At 41.3% G+C, this 18,159-nt stretch overlaps 3 protein-coding genes across 3 annotated transcripts; all 3 read right to left on the minus strand.

Moving 5' to 3' along the window:
• Positions 1-385: 385 nt before the first annotated feature.
• On the minus strand, positions 386-2,326 carry LOC113286575 (paramyosin-like). The gene is made up of 4 exons (XM_026535155.1): positions 2,147-2,326; positions 1,958-2,011; positions 1,036-1,690; positions 386-926 (listed from the first exon to the last, which is right to left on the minus strand). The coding sequence occupies exons 1-4, from the start codon at positions 2,324-2,326 to the stop codon at positions 628-630; spliced, it is 1,188 nt and encodes a 395-aa protein (XP_026390940.1). The 3' UTR covers positions 386-627.
• Positions 2,327-7,177: 4,851 nt separating this feature from the next.
• Positions 7,178-8,502, minus strand: LOC113285326 (putative glucan endo-1,3-beta-glucosidase GVI). Its single transcript, XM_026534237.1, has 2 exons — positions 8,433-8,502; positions 7,178-8,299 (listed from the first exon to the last, which is right to left on the minus strand). The coding sequence occupies exons 1-2, from the start codon at positions 8,500-8,502 to the stop codon at positions 7,281-7,283; spliced, it is 1,089 nt and encodes a 362-aa protein (XP_026390022.1). The 3' UTR covers positions 7,178-7,280.
• Positions 8,503-8,959: 457 nt separating this feature from the next.
• Positions 8,960-17,597, minus strand: LOC113286577 (putative glucan endo-1,3-beta-glucosidase GVI). The gene is made up of 5 exons (XM_026535156.1): positions 17,538-17,597; positions 15,626-15,820; positions 11,675-11,822; positions 11,450-11,623; positions 8,960-9,558 (listed from the first exon to the last, which is right to left on the minus strand). The coding sequence occupies exons 1-5, from the start codon at positions 17,595-17,597 to the stop codon at positions 8,960-8,962; spliced, it is 1,176 nt and encodes a 391-aa protein (XP_026390941.1).
• Between the last annotated feature and the right edge of the window lie 562 nt (positions 17,598-18,159).

Below are 18,159 nucleotides of genomic sequence, written 5' to 3' on the forward strand. Positions count from 1 at the left end.
TTCGAACTCGGGGCGGTGGCAGTGTGCAAGTGCCGAGGTAGCCTAAGGGTTCTGGTGGTTGGAAACGAGTTCCAAAGGTTGTTAAGATACAGATTCTTCTCAACCAGGTAAACTACTTACACTCGAAAGGTTACCCCCATCGCAAGTGGCCGTGACCACTTTCCCGAGAGGGTTCACCGATAACCCCTCGGGAGCGACTGACCTAGCATTTAGGCACGACTATCATACTTCCGCTAAATCCACGAGATTAATGATGAGATGCCTCGGGCGGGACATGGCATCGGGCCCGATGACCCTCCCTACCGAGAGCGTTCAACAGAAATGTCTTAGTACTAATCAAACATTATGGATAACAAAAAATGCAGAACATAGGATACTAAAAGCGTCGAGAGGAATTTGGAAATAAACAACGTACAATAAACCAACATACCCCAATGAAAATGGGAATTGCGAAATGTAAAGAACAGAAAGAAAATTGTGAAGTGTCAAGAAAAGAAAGCAACCATGAACACGGCGACGCAACACCCCATCAAACAAAGGATATAAAACAGACGGGTCAAAGTGTTTAAGCGAATTACATCCCGATACTAGGGGCAAATGAGTGGCGCAGCACTACTAAAAACAACATCACTCTTGAGGGGGAGTAGCTTTGGACCCTCCCTTCTTCATAGCGATATCCTGGCGTTTCTTCTCAATGTACTGATTAACACCAGCGGTAACCCTTTCAGCAATCTCGGTTTGATGGGCAACTCTCTCCTCACTGATCTGTCGGCACAGCTGCTGAGAAGCCGCCTCGGCAGTAACAATATGCTCCTTAAGCTTCACGACCTCTTGCTCGGCAGCAGTGGCTCTCACCTTAAGACCAGTCTTGTTCTTCTTCAGCTCCTCGATTTCCAGCTCCAGGCTTCGGACTCGGCCTTGTTCAGCTGCAAAACCACCACAACAACATGGTCAGTTCAAGGACGCTACAACCATAGAGATGAAGATAATAAGCTATCCTAGACTCAAAGACGACCCAACTCATTCCCAAGAGACCTGAAAGGGCGGGTAGAACCATCTGTAGCGACTCCACTGACTTAGTTAGCTCATCCTCCGCCTTCGAAAGTTTCATAGTCAGTTTATTATAATGTTGTTCATTGAATTCATTGCTGGGGCAATACTTCTTGTGGTCACTCCAGTCGGACTTTTGACGATCATGAGATATCTGAAGGGTCGACAACTGGGCTTGTGTCCAATATAAATCTTGGGTTACCTTTTCGAAACGCCCGACCTTATCACACAATTTCTGATTTGCCTGCTCAACTTCAGCCTTCTCCTTCAAAAGCCGTTGTCGATCCACACGTAAATCCCGAATTTGAAGCCTCAGTGAATGAGTCTGACTTTCCAGATTATCGGCCAACAACGTTTTGTCAGCAGCGATTTTCTGAAACTTACCCAGATGGGCCCGTAGTTGATCCATCTCATCGGGCACATACTCAAATCTCTGACATCGTTCCAAATCCCCCTTCAATCGATCGATTTCCTCCTGAAGGCGATCTATCTTTCCATCCTTGTTGGTTACACGCTGAAGAAGATTTTCTACATGACCCTTCTCAATATCCCACTTCCTGTTCATCAGGAGGTATTCCGAAGCAGCATCTAGATCTAGACTAGCTATCTCGTCTAATAGGATAATTCTGGACTCAGGTCTCTGACGCAAAAAATTCACCCAACAATTGTAAGACTTGAAAGAAACATACCTTACGCAGAGGCGAGCTTGAGCTCCAGCCCTCGAGATCGCTCCTTCTCCAGCTGCAGCTCAAGCTTGACAGCCTCTATCTGCTGACCACTTTGTCGCCGAAGGGAAGCCTCCAACCTCACCCGATTCAGGATCGAGCGATTCATCGCCCAACAAAAAACGAGTCAGCCAAGATAAAGGAAAATAATCAAAACACAGGAGGCCGACCGGGGCACTCACCAGGGTGTCAAAAGTGACAGAAATATCATTGTACTGGGGCAGGGCAGTAAGCATCTGCTCGTCAGTAAAGGATCCAAAATTCAAGGAGGTCAGCGCACCGAGCGAGTTGCACACGGGGCCTGAAATGGTAAAGGAAGTATGCACACCGGAGGAAGACCCAACATTATCCTAGGGCAACCTCGACAGCACCCCGGTCTCAGCTTCCGGAACCTCATCCACCGCAGGAGCGATAACCGGCACACGATCGCCAGAGGATGAGCCCGAGCCCGCCACCACGGCAACCTCACCCTTCATCGTCTCCTCCTCATCATCAGCACTAAAGATATCCTCGTCGTCATCGTGATCAGATATATTGACCACGATGTCCATCCTCTGAGGAAGAATTTCCTCGGCAACAGACTTTCCCCGAGAGGGGCCACGCCTCAAGTTCAGCTCCTCCGTCTGAGCGGCAGCACCTACAACGACAAAAAATAAGGTATTAGAATACCCTCACCAACTACTCCAACAAAAACACAAAGGATAGCGCCGAGTTTCAGATTCCTCACCGCCCGGAACATCGGATCCTCCAGCAACTTCTTCGCCACATCGGGGCATTTTCTGTACGAGAATCTTCGTCAGCACAGGTGAAGGCAAAAAACAGGGCAAGTACATGTACTTAATACTGAAAGTAAGATGTTTGTTACCTTCCCCTGATCTTCATCGATTCTCACACTAGCAACCCTTTTCTTAGAAATAAGGGACGACTTAGTAGAGTCGCCCCGAGGCTTAACCTTGTCATCATTAATAACCCAAAAGGAATAAGAATCGGCAGAAACATCGGATGGAGCAGAACTTCCAAACAATATCGGCCCACGAAAAAGAAGGGGAACTCGGTCCCAGCAAGGGTCGTTCGTATGACGATCTCGCCTGTTAGAGCCTTTGCCGACGGGATCGGCGTCCATCATTAGCCGAGCAACGCCATCAGGAAGAACCTTATGGCGATGAGGGCTAGCGGCGAATCCAGCAAGGTCGCCATTGGTGGATGTGCCGCTTCGATAGTTAGCCACAAAGCTAGCAGAGGTATAGGCGGGGGCATCCGACGGTTCGTAGGTTGACCATTCGGCCTCAGTACATCGGACCTCGCCTCGCCTTTTCCACTCATTCATCAGTCGGAAAGTATTATTGTTACATTGAGTGAGACCACGAGGAGGGCGAAGCTGCGATAACACCTCATAATAGAACGAGTTCTCAGGATTATAGAGCGGGAGGTGAAGACCAAGCTCAAGATGTGCCTTTGTAATGATAACTTCCTCATGCGATTGCTTGAACCTATCCACATCGGCTTTCTTCAAAACACCGGTCTGGCCCGAGACGAGAGTCACTTCATAGCCCTGAAGACCAAACTCTTCCTTCAGCTGCTCGATGAACTCTGCATCATACAAGTCCCGTAGGACCCTCTTGTCAGCCCTACATAAAGGAGAACTATCAGGAAAAAGGGAATTCATGGCACGGTAATCATGGCGGAGGGACTGTCAAGCAAAAACAAAGAATCAATAGGGACAGAATCACCATCGGAAAAAGTATCACTCACGCACCTCTTTTCAGTCATGGAAGGAGATGAAGACGCCGTTGCAGGAAAAAGGACTCAGAAACTAGAACGACAGGAACAAAAGCTTGAAACTTAAAAGCAGAGGAAGAACACTGAGAAAGAAAAACAGACTAACCACGACAGTTGTTGTTGACGAAAGGATCACTGAAGGCGATGGATACAGCAGAAAGATCAAAACCGCCGGAGATATGAACGGAAGAGAAGAAGAATAGGAAACAACGAAGAGAGCTCAGCGAAAAGTGGGAAGGCGTGAATGAGGATCGACAGTGGAGGAGAAAGATTTTATACTGAGGAGAATAACGGCTGCACGTCGTAAATGGAAGTTAATGGGAAACCGCATGGCGGGATTTGCGGCATGGAAAGAGACGTGGGAAGCCGTACGATCATTCTTCCACTCGTGCACACGAGTGAAAGAAGGGGCATAAATGTAGGGGTAAAATATCCACAGAGCCAGGTGGCAGAATCCTAAGCTAAGTTACACCAGAGACCGAAGGAAGAAAAACACCGAATAACCCAGGCACACTCGAAAGAAGAGAAACCACGTGGGTCGAGTGTGACACCCGCCCAACTGTGGGATGTGACCAGTCGGCAACTCTCTGACAGAAGTGACAGAAGAACAAAAGGTTCTCGGTCAAACAAAAGGAGGAACGAGTCCAAATGAAAGGACGAGAAAGGAGAAAACGATATCGGTCCAAATAACATCGGGGGGGTCGGCCTCGGGCACCAATTCATCGGGAAGCTGGATCGCGCCAACCCAGTCCACTAGTCGGAGGAACATCAAGGTCGGCCCGAGGAGAAACAGCGAGATGGATACACCAGGACTTGCACTGTAATTTTGTTGTATCTCGGTTTAGGCCTATAAATATAAGGGCTCGGAGAGAGTAAAAGGCAGGTTGTAAGAGAGAGGGAAAAAGGACCATACTCAGAGAGAGAGAAAAAACCCTGGGAGAGAAGAAATCACCACTTTGTAACTTCACTTGAGTAATATTAATCATCCGTTTCATCCCGTGGACGTTATTGCTCTATACTAGCAGGAAAGCTGTCTAGGAGCCGTCCAATTTTTCGATTCTATATAGAAGTAATTATTGAAATTGCTCAGTATTCATGAGATGTGTCGTTGTCTCAGCTGAGAGACTACACATCTACATATACTCTGAGAGACAATATTCCCAGTCAGAGATTTCATGGCACGAGCTTTCATGCTTCAATGAGAGACATGAGCCTCGATACTCATCTGATTGCTGGATCAGGAGCATGTGTAATTATGGTTTTACGATTTTAACCTTTGTCGAAAATCCACCATCTACATTAAGTCCCCTGCTTAGTGAGGGACAGTCATGTTCCTCAGTCAGCACTGAATGGTGATTTTCTTGTTACAGTTACAGCCGAAAATAAGTAGTTGAACTTAGTCGTAAAATAAGATATTACCGGATTTTCGACTGCATGAACGGACCATGGCTTGAACGAAGATCCCACTGACATGATAGACCGTCGTCTACTGAGCCTAAATTGATGTAGAACCGCTGGCTTGGTGATGAAACCTTGTTTGATTTAGGATTCATGGGTCCGAGCCCACCGAACCACGTATATCCTTGTGTTCATGTTTGCCTCTTGATCTTTATCTTTCCGTAGTGTAGTTTTGATCTTTGGATGTGGTATGCGATTTTATGCATCTACACCCAACACGGCTGATGAAACAACGGTGCTAACGGGAATCGTTCGTCCAGTTGATTTAATAGCAGCGTCAAGGTTCTTCAGAGCTTGAGGGAGAGAATTTGCTAGGTCACTAGGGAATGGAATTTCATTACCGAATATTATATAACTGAAAGTAATATTTGGGTACGCCCCAATATTGGTGTTGACCCATGTTGCTGCAAAGATTAGGTCACTTGCAAGTTTTGTAATATCGTCGTTGAGTGTCCCAAGCATGATTTGAAATGCAGGGTTACTGTTCACGTATGCTAGAATATCAGGATCTGGTTCAAAGAGTCGGACTCTATGAACATGTCTCTCTTGTAACTTGCCGAATCCTTGTGCTGGAGATGGAAGATTGTCACCTTTTGTTCCGTACGCCACACCAATTGACAGTGCCCCTGTAGGATATTAACTCCGATATGAACTTCGAAACCATACACATGCAAAAATGAAATTAACCTGAAGGAGTGATATGTTGGGATTGTTGGTTAAACTTCAACATAGAAATCACTAACAAGCTGGTTAGGACAAGATTAGGAAATTGATGTAATCCTAAGGGAATTAGAAGTCATCTAGTTCTAAGAAAAGGAAAGACATGTAATAAGGTAATAGGATATTAACTCCGATATGAACTTCGAAACGATACACATGCAAAAATGAAATTAACCCGAAGGAGTGATATGTTGGGATTGTTGGTTAAACTTCAACATAGAAATCACTAACAAGCTGGTTAGGACAAGATTAGGAAATTGATGTAATCCTAAGGGAATTAGAAGTCATCTAGTTCTAAGAAAAGGAAAGACATGTAATAAGGTAATAGGACTAGGAAAAGGAATTCATAATTCTATATATATATGATCACCAAAGTTGTGGTTGATCATATGAGCAAGATTAGAGCTTGTGTTTAGTTTTGAGAGATTTTCTAAACATCAATAAAGAGAGTTGTCTTTATATAAGCGTCATCTTGCAGTTGCCATTAGGGATATGAAGAGAGAAAAACAAACAAAAACTATGAAGAAAATATTCATTGGTGCAATGTGAGCGAGTAACCCGATGGATCGGATTATGCGTTTCAGATGAATATGAAGAGATCAAAGTTTTGCGGAGATATATAAGGGAGGGCCTAATATATTCTCTTCATGGCCTCATAAGGTAAAAATTGATCTTCTGTGATTTGCTGTGGATAAGTAGTAATTTACATCTGGTATCATCACTTTAACGAGATCTTTTTAAAGATTTTGCTTGGAATAATGGTAGTACGCACACCAAGAAAAAATCAACTGAATGCACAGAATAACCTTTGCTGTTTATTTAACCCCATTATAAATAAGATTCTCAGTTGGCAGTTTTTCATCGTAGATCTGGAGAACATTACATTTTACTTTGGAGAATAAATAATTTTTCATGTCTCAGTGGTTCCTAACATCCGAGGATCCAGTAGGCAGTAACATTATACACCTCTAGTAGCCCAGCTGATTGTGTCGAAACAGAAAAACAAATATGATACACCTCTGTTAAGTCCGGTCAGTTTCCTGACTTCAGCAGTATAGTGATCATATAGTTGATGTATATTTTAGCATGTTACTCCACCGGGGATGTGCATATGTATATATGCATTTGTGAAATTTAGTCATCTATGAACTTGGAAACAAAAAACATAGATGTTTTTAAGGTTTTGTTGTAGATATTTACTGATTTACATTTGGTGCACTGACGGACCCACAGCTGGGCTAATCCGGGCTATATCCCAGGTAGTCGTCACAGCCCAATTACCTAAAAATTGAAATGCTATATTGGGCCAAGGCTATTAGCCCAGGCTGAGAAAAAAAATTAGAACTTATTGGATCCGTCCCTGATTTGGTGTCTTCAGTTTGACAAAATCTTAGAGATTTTCCTGGAGTAATGACACTACACACATCGAGATAAAATCCATTGAATGCACGGAATACACTTTTGCTTTTTATTTAACCAAAGATATGTCTAGACATTACATTGTGGTTTGCGGTATAATATAGAATACATTGTTCTTTCAAATATCACTTAATCTACAATATTACCCAAGTTAACTGTCTCATTCCATTTAGGCCAGTCTACGTGATATACTTCTGATAGGTCCGGTTGATAAATTCCAAAATTTCTTTCAACTCCTTCAGGTTTTAGATCTTCGTTATACATAGCAAATATATACGTCTTCATAGGGTATTGTGGTCTTTTCGGCGTTCCCGATTTCATAAGTGTAGCAATCAAATTGTTGACATACATCCGAGCATGTTCAACAGTCGCTATATCACCATTCCCAGCAGAGGGCCAACCAGTCTCACTCACCGAAATCTGAACATCTGGTCCTCCTGCTTTCTCTACAGCCCAAATCATTGCATCCACCATAGAGTAAAATAAATTGCTGTATTGAAGATCTCCATCTTGAACAACAATATCAGTAGTGTTGAACAATGCGTAGTCTAGCCTAACTTCTGCAGGGTTATTAGCGTAGGCGAAATAAGGGTAAACATTTACTAACAGTTTGTACTGAGGGCGGTTTTGTAAGAAATTTACGACGCCTCTCATTACCTCCATGGCATCCTCCGTGAACACTCCTGCAGAAGGTGGATAGGACACTCCGAGTACATTCATAGCCACCGCTGTGGTTACTTGTATATTCTGTGTAGTACACTCCTTTATAGCTTTCTCCATGTTTATCATGGCTTGAACGACAAAATTACCTATTGGACCAGGGATTACTTCATTGCCAAGCACAATATGGGTAAAAATTGTGTTTGTCCAGGGGACTATGTTGTTTTGTACCCATGAATTTGCATAGTTTTGGTCGTCCGCTATCTTTTGGACATCGTCATTGAGCGTCCCCATAGCTACAGCGAACGTATAACCTTGTGTTGGGTAACTTCTGTTAAGATAATCTAGGACGCCATTATCCGGCGCGAATATACGGAGTCTCCAAACGTAGTGCACTAGAGGGTTTAGCGCTTTATCTGGTGTTGGAAGATTGTTTGCTTTTGTTCCATAATTCAAACCAAAAGCCCCCGTCATATCGTATTGCTGCGCTGCAAAGTAAATTGGAAAAAAAAATAACATGTGAATTCTAAGTTATGATAAGTATATACACAGGGATGAATAAAATCCAGAAAGAAAATGGAAAACCAAAGGGGAAAGAGATGCAGATTATATAAAATGTACCTCTTGTAATACTAATGTACTGAGTGATGAACAGAGAAAATGAAAAACAAATAAGAAACAAACTTTTCATTTTGCTGCTATTTTTTTTTCCTGAAACGTATTACTAGAATTTTGGGGAATTTATATTTAAAATCTAGTGAAAACTTAGAAAGAAAATTGAACCTAAAAACGATTGACTTTGTCATTATTAATTCTATTTAATTCGGAGAATCTGATTAGTCTTTAGTGCATTATACTAAGATTACACAACAATTAATATTTACTTTTTACTTTTAAGATTTTTTTTTTTCCTTTGTATGTAAACAGCAGTTTTGAAACAAGTTCATGTCCACAGACAATGAACTTTCAGTTTTGGTAACCCATCGTAAATAAGATTTTGCATGGAAAGGACACCAACAATATATTTTACCATCATAGTAAAAAACATGTATTTATTTTAAGGAAGCTAAGTTTTTGCCCAATGCTAAAACATTACAATCGTGGATTTGGGGTATAACATAAGAAGGAACACATTGTTATCTCAAATATCACTTGTGTAAGATATTTTCTAAGTTACAGCGCCCACTCCATTTAGGCCAGTCTACATGATATACTTCTGACAGGTCCGGTCGATAAATTCCAAAATTTCTTTCAACTCCTTCAGGTTTTAGATTTTCGTTATACATGGAAAATATATGCGTCTTCATAGCGTGTTGTGGTCTCTTCGGTGTCCCTGATTTCATTTGTGTAGCGATCAAATTGTTGACATACATCCGAGCATGTTCTGCAGTCGTTAGGTCACCATTTCCAGCCGATGGCCAACCAGTCTCACTCACAACAATTTCAACATCTGGTCCTCCTGCTTTCTCCACAGCCCAAATCACTGCATCAACCATAGCATAAAACAAACTGTTGTATTGAAGATGTCCATCTTGAACAACAACATCAGTAGTGTTGAACAATGCATAGTCTAGCCTAATCTCTGCAGGGTTATTTGCGTAGGCGAAATAAGGGTAAACATTTAGAAACAGTGGGTAACCCCAGGTTTGTAAGAAATTTACGACACCTCTCATTACCTTGATGGAATCTTTCCTGAATATCCCAGCTGAAGGTGGGTAAGATGTTTTAAGCACATTCATGGCAACCGCTGTGGTTACGTATTGTTAAAACTTTGGTAAATTCCTTTCTTAATATATACCACTTACCTTATCAGTCTCAAGTTCGTGACTGATATGGACAATACTTTCCATAGACTGACCACTACGGTCTTGGAAAGTATTACCACTTTCCTTAATACCCCCCTCAAGACGGAGCATGCAGGTCACAAATGCCCATCTTGGACAAAAGACCTTGAAACTGAACTCGGCCTAATGCTTTGGTGAAGATATCCGCCAACTGTAACCCCGTGGGCGTATACGAGGGAGAAATAATTTTCTGTACTATCGCATCCCTGATGAGATGACAATCCACTTCTATATGTTTAGTTCTTTCGTGAAATACGGGATTCTGAGCAATATACAATGCCGACTGACTATCACAAAGAAGACTCATTCCCTGTGTATGACGAATTCCCAAATCACCTAGTAATTGCTTCAACCACTTCAATTCACAAGTAGCTGCAGCCATAGATCTGTATTCTGCTTCAGCTGAACTCCGAGAAACTGTGTACTGCTTTTTAGTCTTCCAAGACACTGGTGAATCTCCAAGAAGCACAAACCATCCTGTCAACGATCGTCTAGTCAAAGGACAGCTTGCCCAATCTGAATCACACCATCCTTTTAAACTTAAACTACTATCAGAGCGCAACAAAATTCCTTGCCCAGGATTCTTTTTCAAATATCTAACTACCCGAAGTGCAGCTTCCCAATGTTCTTGTCTTGGATGCTGCATAAACTGTGACAAAATATGCACAGAATAAGCTAGATCCGGTCTAGTCACAGCCAGATAAATCAATCTTCCGATCAATCAACGATACCTTTCTGCATCACTCAACAACGGCCCTGTTGCTAAAGCCAAACGATGATTGGTTTCCATTGGAAACTCTGCTGGTTTTGCTCCTAATAACCCCGTCTCCATAATAATGTCTAAGGCATATTTCCGCTGACAAACATAAATGCCTTGTTTACTGCGAGCTATCTCCAAGCCCAGAAAATATTTTAATTTTCCCAAATCTTTCATCTTGAAACACTGTCCCAAGTATGTTTTAAATTTATTTAGCTCCACTATATTATCTCCTGCAACAATCAAATCATCCACATACACCAAAACATTAAGTTGCACCTTTCCTTTTATCATAGTGAAGAGAGAATAGTCTGAATAAGATTGCCGAAAACCATAATTCTTCAAAGCTGTTGATAGTTTTGCAAACCAACAACGTGGAGCCTGTTTCAAACCATACAATGATTTCTTCATTCTACATACCATATTAGGATTTCCTTTCGCAAATCCAGGTGGTATTTTCATATACACCTCTTCCTCCAAATCTCCATGTAGAAACGCATTGTGTACATCCATCTGATGTACTTCCCAATTTTTAACAGCTGCAACAGCTAGAAAAGTGCGCACTGTTGTCATTTTTGCTACCGGTGCGAAGGTCTCTTTGTAGTCTAAGCCTTCCACCTGATGATTTCCAAAGATCACCAATCTTGCTTTTAAGCGAACCAAATTCCCATTTTCATCATACTTCTCTGTATATATCCATTTACTTCCTAGTGCTCTCTTGCCCTCCGGCAATTCTTGCAAAACCCAGGTATCTTGTTCTTCTAATGCTCGTATTTCTTCTTCCATTGCTTTCCGCCATCCTGGATGTCTCATTGCTTCTTTAAAATGGCGAGGTGCTGAACTCGCAGTTATAGCTGCAAGAAATTTCTTATATGGTGTAGAAAATTTTTCACAACTAACATAATATGTCAAAGGATACGGCGTACCTGAGGAGGATGATTGTGATGTATGAAGATGAGATGGACCATTTTCTCTAGTGGTGTGCGTCACAAAACCCTTAAGCCTACTCGATGGAATTTTCATACGCTTTCCTTTACCCATATCACCTTCTACGGCAACACTATTACCCGGACTGACTGCTTCAGCAGATCTCTCTTGGACTGCTACACGTTCTTCTTCCGTCGCAGTCATATCTTGAACTATTTCACCATCTCCGTTTGTCGCAGTTGCATCAGGTATGCCTACAGCGTCTCCTGCTGTTGCTGTTATGCCTACAGCGTCTCCTGCTGTTGCTGTTACGCTTGGTACTGCCACACTCTCACTTGCTGTCGCTGTTGCTGTTAACTCTTCATCATCGCTCCAGTCAAACGCTGGATTCAACTGAGCAGTCTCAGCTAATACACCAATCTCCTCGGTCTCAATATAATGACCAGGCTGATCACTCTCGGTGCGAGTTGCAACTGTTGGCTGCTGCACCACAGACGTTGCATTCTTATATGGGAAACTATTCTCACAAAACTGGACATCTCTTGACACTAAGAATTTTCTTTCATCCAAGTCATATACTTGCCATGCCTTTTTACCAAATGGATATCCAAGAAAAACACACCGCCTTCCTCTACTTGCAAATTTATCCCCTTTGTTATTTTGATCATGCACATAACACAGGCATCCAAACACTTTCAACTGATTATACGGAGGTTGCTTTCCAAACAATATTTCATACGGCGTTTTATTTTCCAGAATAGGTGTAGGAGTACGATTAATCATATACGCAGCTGTCAATGCGCATTCTCCCCAAAACCGTATTGGCAAGTTGGCTTGAAATCTCAAAGCCCTTGCCACATTCAATATATGTTGATGCTTTCTCTCCACTCTTCCATTTTGTTGCGGAGTGCCTACACACGATGTTTCAAAAACTATCCCATTAGTCTTAAAATATCCACGTAATGAATTAAACTCGGTACCATTATCACTTCTAACAACTTTGATATCTTTATCAAATTGTCGTTTCACAAGAGCAATGAAATCAAGAAACGTTCGTTCAACTGCCGTTTTATTTGGAAGTAAATGAATCCACACACCTCTTGAAAAATCATCTACTATTGTTAAAAAATATTGTGCTCCACAAGACGATGTAGCCCTATAAGGACCCCATAAATCTATATGAATCAACTCAAAAATACAACTGGATTTACTTAGACTACTAGTAAAGCTACTCCTATGCTGTTTCGCTCTTGGGCAAATATCACAAACTTCATTATGCTTCTTCAATCTACTCACACCCGGCAACCTTTGCAATACTTTTTCTGATGGATGTCCCATTCGTCGATGCCACAGCTCGTATGATTCTCCACTGACTGCCATAACTTCAACTCGAGGCACACCACAGAAAATATACAGTCCACCTTGTCGTTCACCCATTCCAATCACCTTCCTCGTCAACCGGTCCTGTATAAGACATAAACTGTTAGTACATTGTACCGTACACATTAATTCATCAATAAGTTGTGTGACTGAAATTAGGTTACAAGTTATTTGAGGCACATAAAGCACATTATTAAGTCTCAAACCGCCCTGCAGAATAATAGTCCCTATTTTCTCAGATTGTGCATATTTTCCATCTGGGAGTCCAACAGTACACTCCACAATATCTTTCACATCAATCATGTCATCTCTTCTACACGTGACATGATTTGTAGCTCCCGTGTCAATAATCCAATTCGGTTTAGTTTGCTTACCTTGAAGTTGGGACGTATTTTTCTTTGCATTCAAAAACTCAAGCACCTGTCTGAGTTGTGTTGCGGTTACTCCCATCAAATCTGAGCCGTCTAAGGAATATGGACCATTTGACTGCTTTGTCTCTGATATATTTAGATTATGTGCTCGAACCTGATTGCCCGTTCCTTGTCCTCTACCACCTCTTCCATTCGCAAATCCTAGGTGATATACTGGATTCTTCTTTTGCGTATCATAATCTATATTCTTGTCTTTGCTTGATTCTCCATCTCCACCCATTCTCAACGATTTTTTTTTTTTTTCAGTTTTCAACCGGCTCGTGATGCCATGTTAAAACTTTGGTAAATTCCTTTCTTAATTTTATTCATAGTAGTTCTATAGATATTTATACATGACCGATAACTTGAGACTCAAAACTTTCCTAAGACACGGATTTGAGACTTTCCTTATAAGTCTCAAAATCATGACTTACATGGACAATCCTTTCCTAGTATATGACCACACTTTCCTAAAATATCACTTACCTTATCAGTCTCACATTAATGACTTACATGCACAATACTTTCCATAGACTGACCACTACGGTCTTGGAAAGTATTACACTTTCCTTAATACCCCCCTCAAGACGGAGCATGCAGGTCACAAATGCCCATCTTGGACAAAAGACCTTGAAACTGAACTCGTCCTAATGATTTGGTGAAGATATCCGCCAACTGCAACCCCGTAGGCGTATAAGAGGGAGAAATAATTTTCTGTACTATCGCATCCCTAATGAGATGACAATCCACTTCTATATGTTTAGTTCTTTCGTGAAAAACGGGATTCTGAGCAATATACAATGCCGACTGACTATCACAAAGAAGACTCATTCCCTGTGTATGAAAAACTCCCAAATCACCTAGTAATTGCTTCAACCACTTCAATTCACAAGTAGCTGCAGCCATAGATCTGTATTCTGCTTCAGCTGAACTCCGAGAAACTGTGTACTGCTTTTTGGTCTTCCAAGACACTGGTGAATCTCCAAGAAGCACAAACCATCCTGTCAACGATCGTCTAGTCAAAGGACAGCTTTCCCAATCTGAATCACACCAGCCTTTTAAACTTAGACTACTATCAGAGCGCAACAAAATTCCTTGCCCAGGATTCTTTTTCAAATATCTAACTACCCGAAGTGCAGCTTCCCAATGTTCTTGTCTTGGATGCTGCATAAACTGTGACAAAATATGCACAGAATAAGCTAGATCCGGTCTAGTCACAGCCAGATAAATCAATCTTCCGATCAATCGTCGATACCTTTCTGCATCACTCAACAACGGCCCTGTTGCTAAAGCCAAACGATGATTAGTTTCCATTGGAAACTCTGCTGGTTTTGCTCCTAATAACCCCGTCTCCATAATAATGTCTAATGCATATTTCCGCTGACAAACATAAATGCCTTGTTTACTGCGAGCTATCTCCAAGCCCAGAAAATATTTTAATTTTCCCAAATCTTTCATCTTGAAACACTGTCCCAAGTATGTTTTAAATTTATTTAGCTCCACTATATTATCTCCTGCAACAATCAAATCATCCACATACACCAAAACATTAAGTTGCACCTTTCCTTTTATCATAGTGAAGAGAGAATAGTCTGAATAAGATTGCCGAAAACCATAATTCTTCAAAGCTGTTGATAGTTTCGCAAACCAACAACGTGGATCCTGTTTCAAACCATACAATGATTTCTTCATTCTACATACCATATTAGGATTGCCTTTCGCAAATCCAGGTGGTATTTTCATATACACCTCTTCCTCCAAATCTCCATGTAGAAACGCATTGTGTACATCCATCTGATGTACTTCCCAATTTTTAACAGCTGCAACAGCTAGAAAAGTGCGCACTGTTGTCATTTTTGCTACCGGTGCGAAGGTCTCTTTGTAGTCTAAGCCTTCCACCTGATGATTTCCAAAGATCACCAATCTTGCTTTTAAGCGAACCAAATTCCCATTTTCATCATACTTCTCTGTATATATCCATTTACTTCCTAGTGCTCTCTTGCCCTCCGGCAATTCTTGCAAAACCCAGGTATCTTGTTCTTCTAGTGCTCGTATTTCTTCTTCCATTGCTTTCCGCCATCCTGGATGTCTCATTGCTTCTTTAAAATTGCGAGGTGCTGAACTCGCAGTTATAGCTGCAAGAAATTTCTTATATGGTGTAGAAAATTTTTCACAACTAACATAATATGTCAAAGGATACGGCGTACCTGAGGAGGATGATTGTGATGTATGAAGATGAGATGGACCATTTTCTCTAGTGGTGTGCGTCACAAAACCCTTAAGCCTACTCGATGGAATTTTCATACGCTTTCCTTTACCCATATCACCTTCTACAGCAACACTATTACCCGGACTGACTGCTTCAGCAGATCTCTCTTGGACTGCTACACGTTCTTCTTCCGTCGCAGTCATATCTTGAACTATTTCACCATCTCCGTTTGTCGCAGTTGCATCAGGTATGCCGACAGCGTCTCCTGCTGTTGCTGTTATGCCTACAGCGTCTCCTGCTGTTGCTGTTACGCTGGGTACTGCCACACTCTCACTTGCTGTCGCTGTTGCTGTTACCTTTTCATCATCACTCCAGTCAAACGCTCGATTCAACTGAGCAGTCTCAGCTGATACACCAATCCCCTCGGTCTCAATATAATGACCAGGCTGATCACTCTCGGTGCGAGTTGCAACTGTTGACTGCTGCACCACAGACGTTGCATTCTTATATGGGAAACTATTCTCATAAAACTGGACATCTCTTGACACTAAGAATTTTCTTTCATCCAAGTCATATACTTGCCATGCCTTTTTACCAAATGGATATCCAAGAAAAACACACCGCCTTCCTCTACTTGCAAATTTATCCCCTTTGTTATTTTGATCATGCACATAACACAGGCATCCAAACACTTTCAACTGATTATACGGAGGTTGCTTTCCAAACAATATTTCATACGGCGTTTTATTTTCCAGAATAGGTGTAGGGGTACGATTAATCAAATACGCAGCTGTCAATGCGCATTCTCCCCAAAACCGTATTGGCAAGTTGGCTTGAAATCTCAAAGCCCTTGCCACATTCAATATATGTTGATGCTTTCTCTCCACTCTTCCATTTTGTTGCGGAGTGCCTACACACGATGTTTCAAAAACTATCCCATTAGTCTTAAAATATCCACGTAATGAATTAAACTCGGTACCATTATCACTTCTAACAACTTTGATATCTTTATCAAATTTTCGTTTCACAAGAGCAATGAAATCAAGAAACGTTCGTTCAACTGCCGTTTTATTTGGAAGTAAATGAATCCACACACCTCTTGAAAAATCATCTACTATTGTTAAAAAATATTGTGCTCCACAAGACGATGTAGCCCTATAAGGACCCCATAAATCTATATGAATCAACTCAAAAATACAACTGGATTTACTTAGACTACTAGTAAAGCTACTCCTATGTTGTTTCGCTCTTGGGAAAATATCACAAACTTCATTATGCTTCTTCAATCTACTCACACCCGGCAACCTTTGCAATACTTTTTCTGATGGATGTCCCATTCGTCGATGCCACAGCTCGTATGATTCTCCACTGACTGCCATAACTTCAACTCGAGGCACACCACAGAAAATATACAGTCCACCTTGTCGTTCACCCATTCCAATCACCTTCCTCGTCAACCGGTCCTGTATAAGACATAAACTGTTAGTACATTGTACCGTACACATTAATTCATCAATAAGTTGTGTGACTGAAATTAGGTTACAAGTTATTTGAGGCACATAAAGCACATTATTAAGTCTCAAACCGCCCTGCAGAATAATAGTCCCTATTTTCTCAGATTGTGCATATTTTCCATCTGGGAGTCCAACAGTACACTCCACAATATCTTTCACATCAATCATGTCATCTCTTCTACACGTGACATGATTTGTAGCTCCCGTGTCAATAATCCAATTCGGTTTAGTTTGCTTACCTTGAAGTTGGGACGTATTTTTCTTTGCATTCAAAAACTCAAGCACCTGTCTGAGTTGTGTTGCGGTTACTCCCATCAAATCTGAGCCGTCTGAGGAATATGGACCATTTGACTGCTTTGTCTCTGATATATTTAGATTATGTGCTCGAACCTGATTGCCCGTTCCTTGTCCTCTACCACCTCTTCCATTCACAAATCCTAGGTGATATACTGGATTCTTCTTTTGCGTATCATAATCTATATTCTTGTCTTTGCTTGATTCTCCATCTCCACCCATTCTCAACGATTTTTTTTTTTTTCAGTTTTCAACCGGCTCGTGATGCCATGTTAAAACTTTGGTAAATTCCTTTCTTAATATATACCACTTACCTTATCAGTCTCAAGTTCGTGACTGATATGGACAATACTTTCCATAGACTGACCACTACGGTCTTGGAAAGTATTACCACTTTCCTTAATACGTATGTACCATGTCGATTCCCCCAATTCTTAAGAGCTTTCTCCATGTTTACAGCCCTTTTGGACCAGGAATTACTTCATTGCCAACTACAATATGGCTAAAAATTATATTAGGGAAAGCGATTATGTTGCGTTGTACCCATGAATTTGCATAGTCTTGGTCGACAGCAATCTTTTCGATCTCTTCATTGAGGGTTCCCATAGATATAATGAATGTTCCGTCTGTACGGTTAAAATAATTTAGGATAACGGTATTTGGCGAGAATAGACGGAATCTCCAAACTACTTGTCTTAGAGGGTCTAGACCTTTATCTGGTGTTGGAAGATATTCTGCTTGTGTTCCATAGTTCAAACCAATGTTGCATTCGGGATCATAGGCCCCTGCTGAGTAAATTGAGAAATAGATGACAACATGAGTTTAGGCTAAAAGTATAGATGCAGTGATAAAAATTACTAGGTAATAGATACCAGTAACCTAAATTCTAAACTCTCAAAAAAAAAAAATTGTTAAAGATATTTGTTAAACAAAAACAAAAGGAAAAAGAGATGAACATAATATGAAATGTACGTACCTCTGGTGAAACTAGTGTACTGAGTGATGAAGAGAGA

Source organism: Papaver somniferum, chromosome 6 (genome assembly GCF_003573695.1).
Source record: "Papaver somniferum cultivar HN1 chromosome 6, ASM357369v1, whole genome shotgun sequence".
NCBI classification, from domain to species: domain Eukaryota; kingdom Viridiplantae; phylum Streptophyta; class Magnoliopsida; order Ranunculales; family Papaveraceae; genus Papaver; species Papaver somniferum.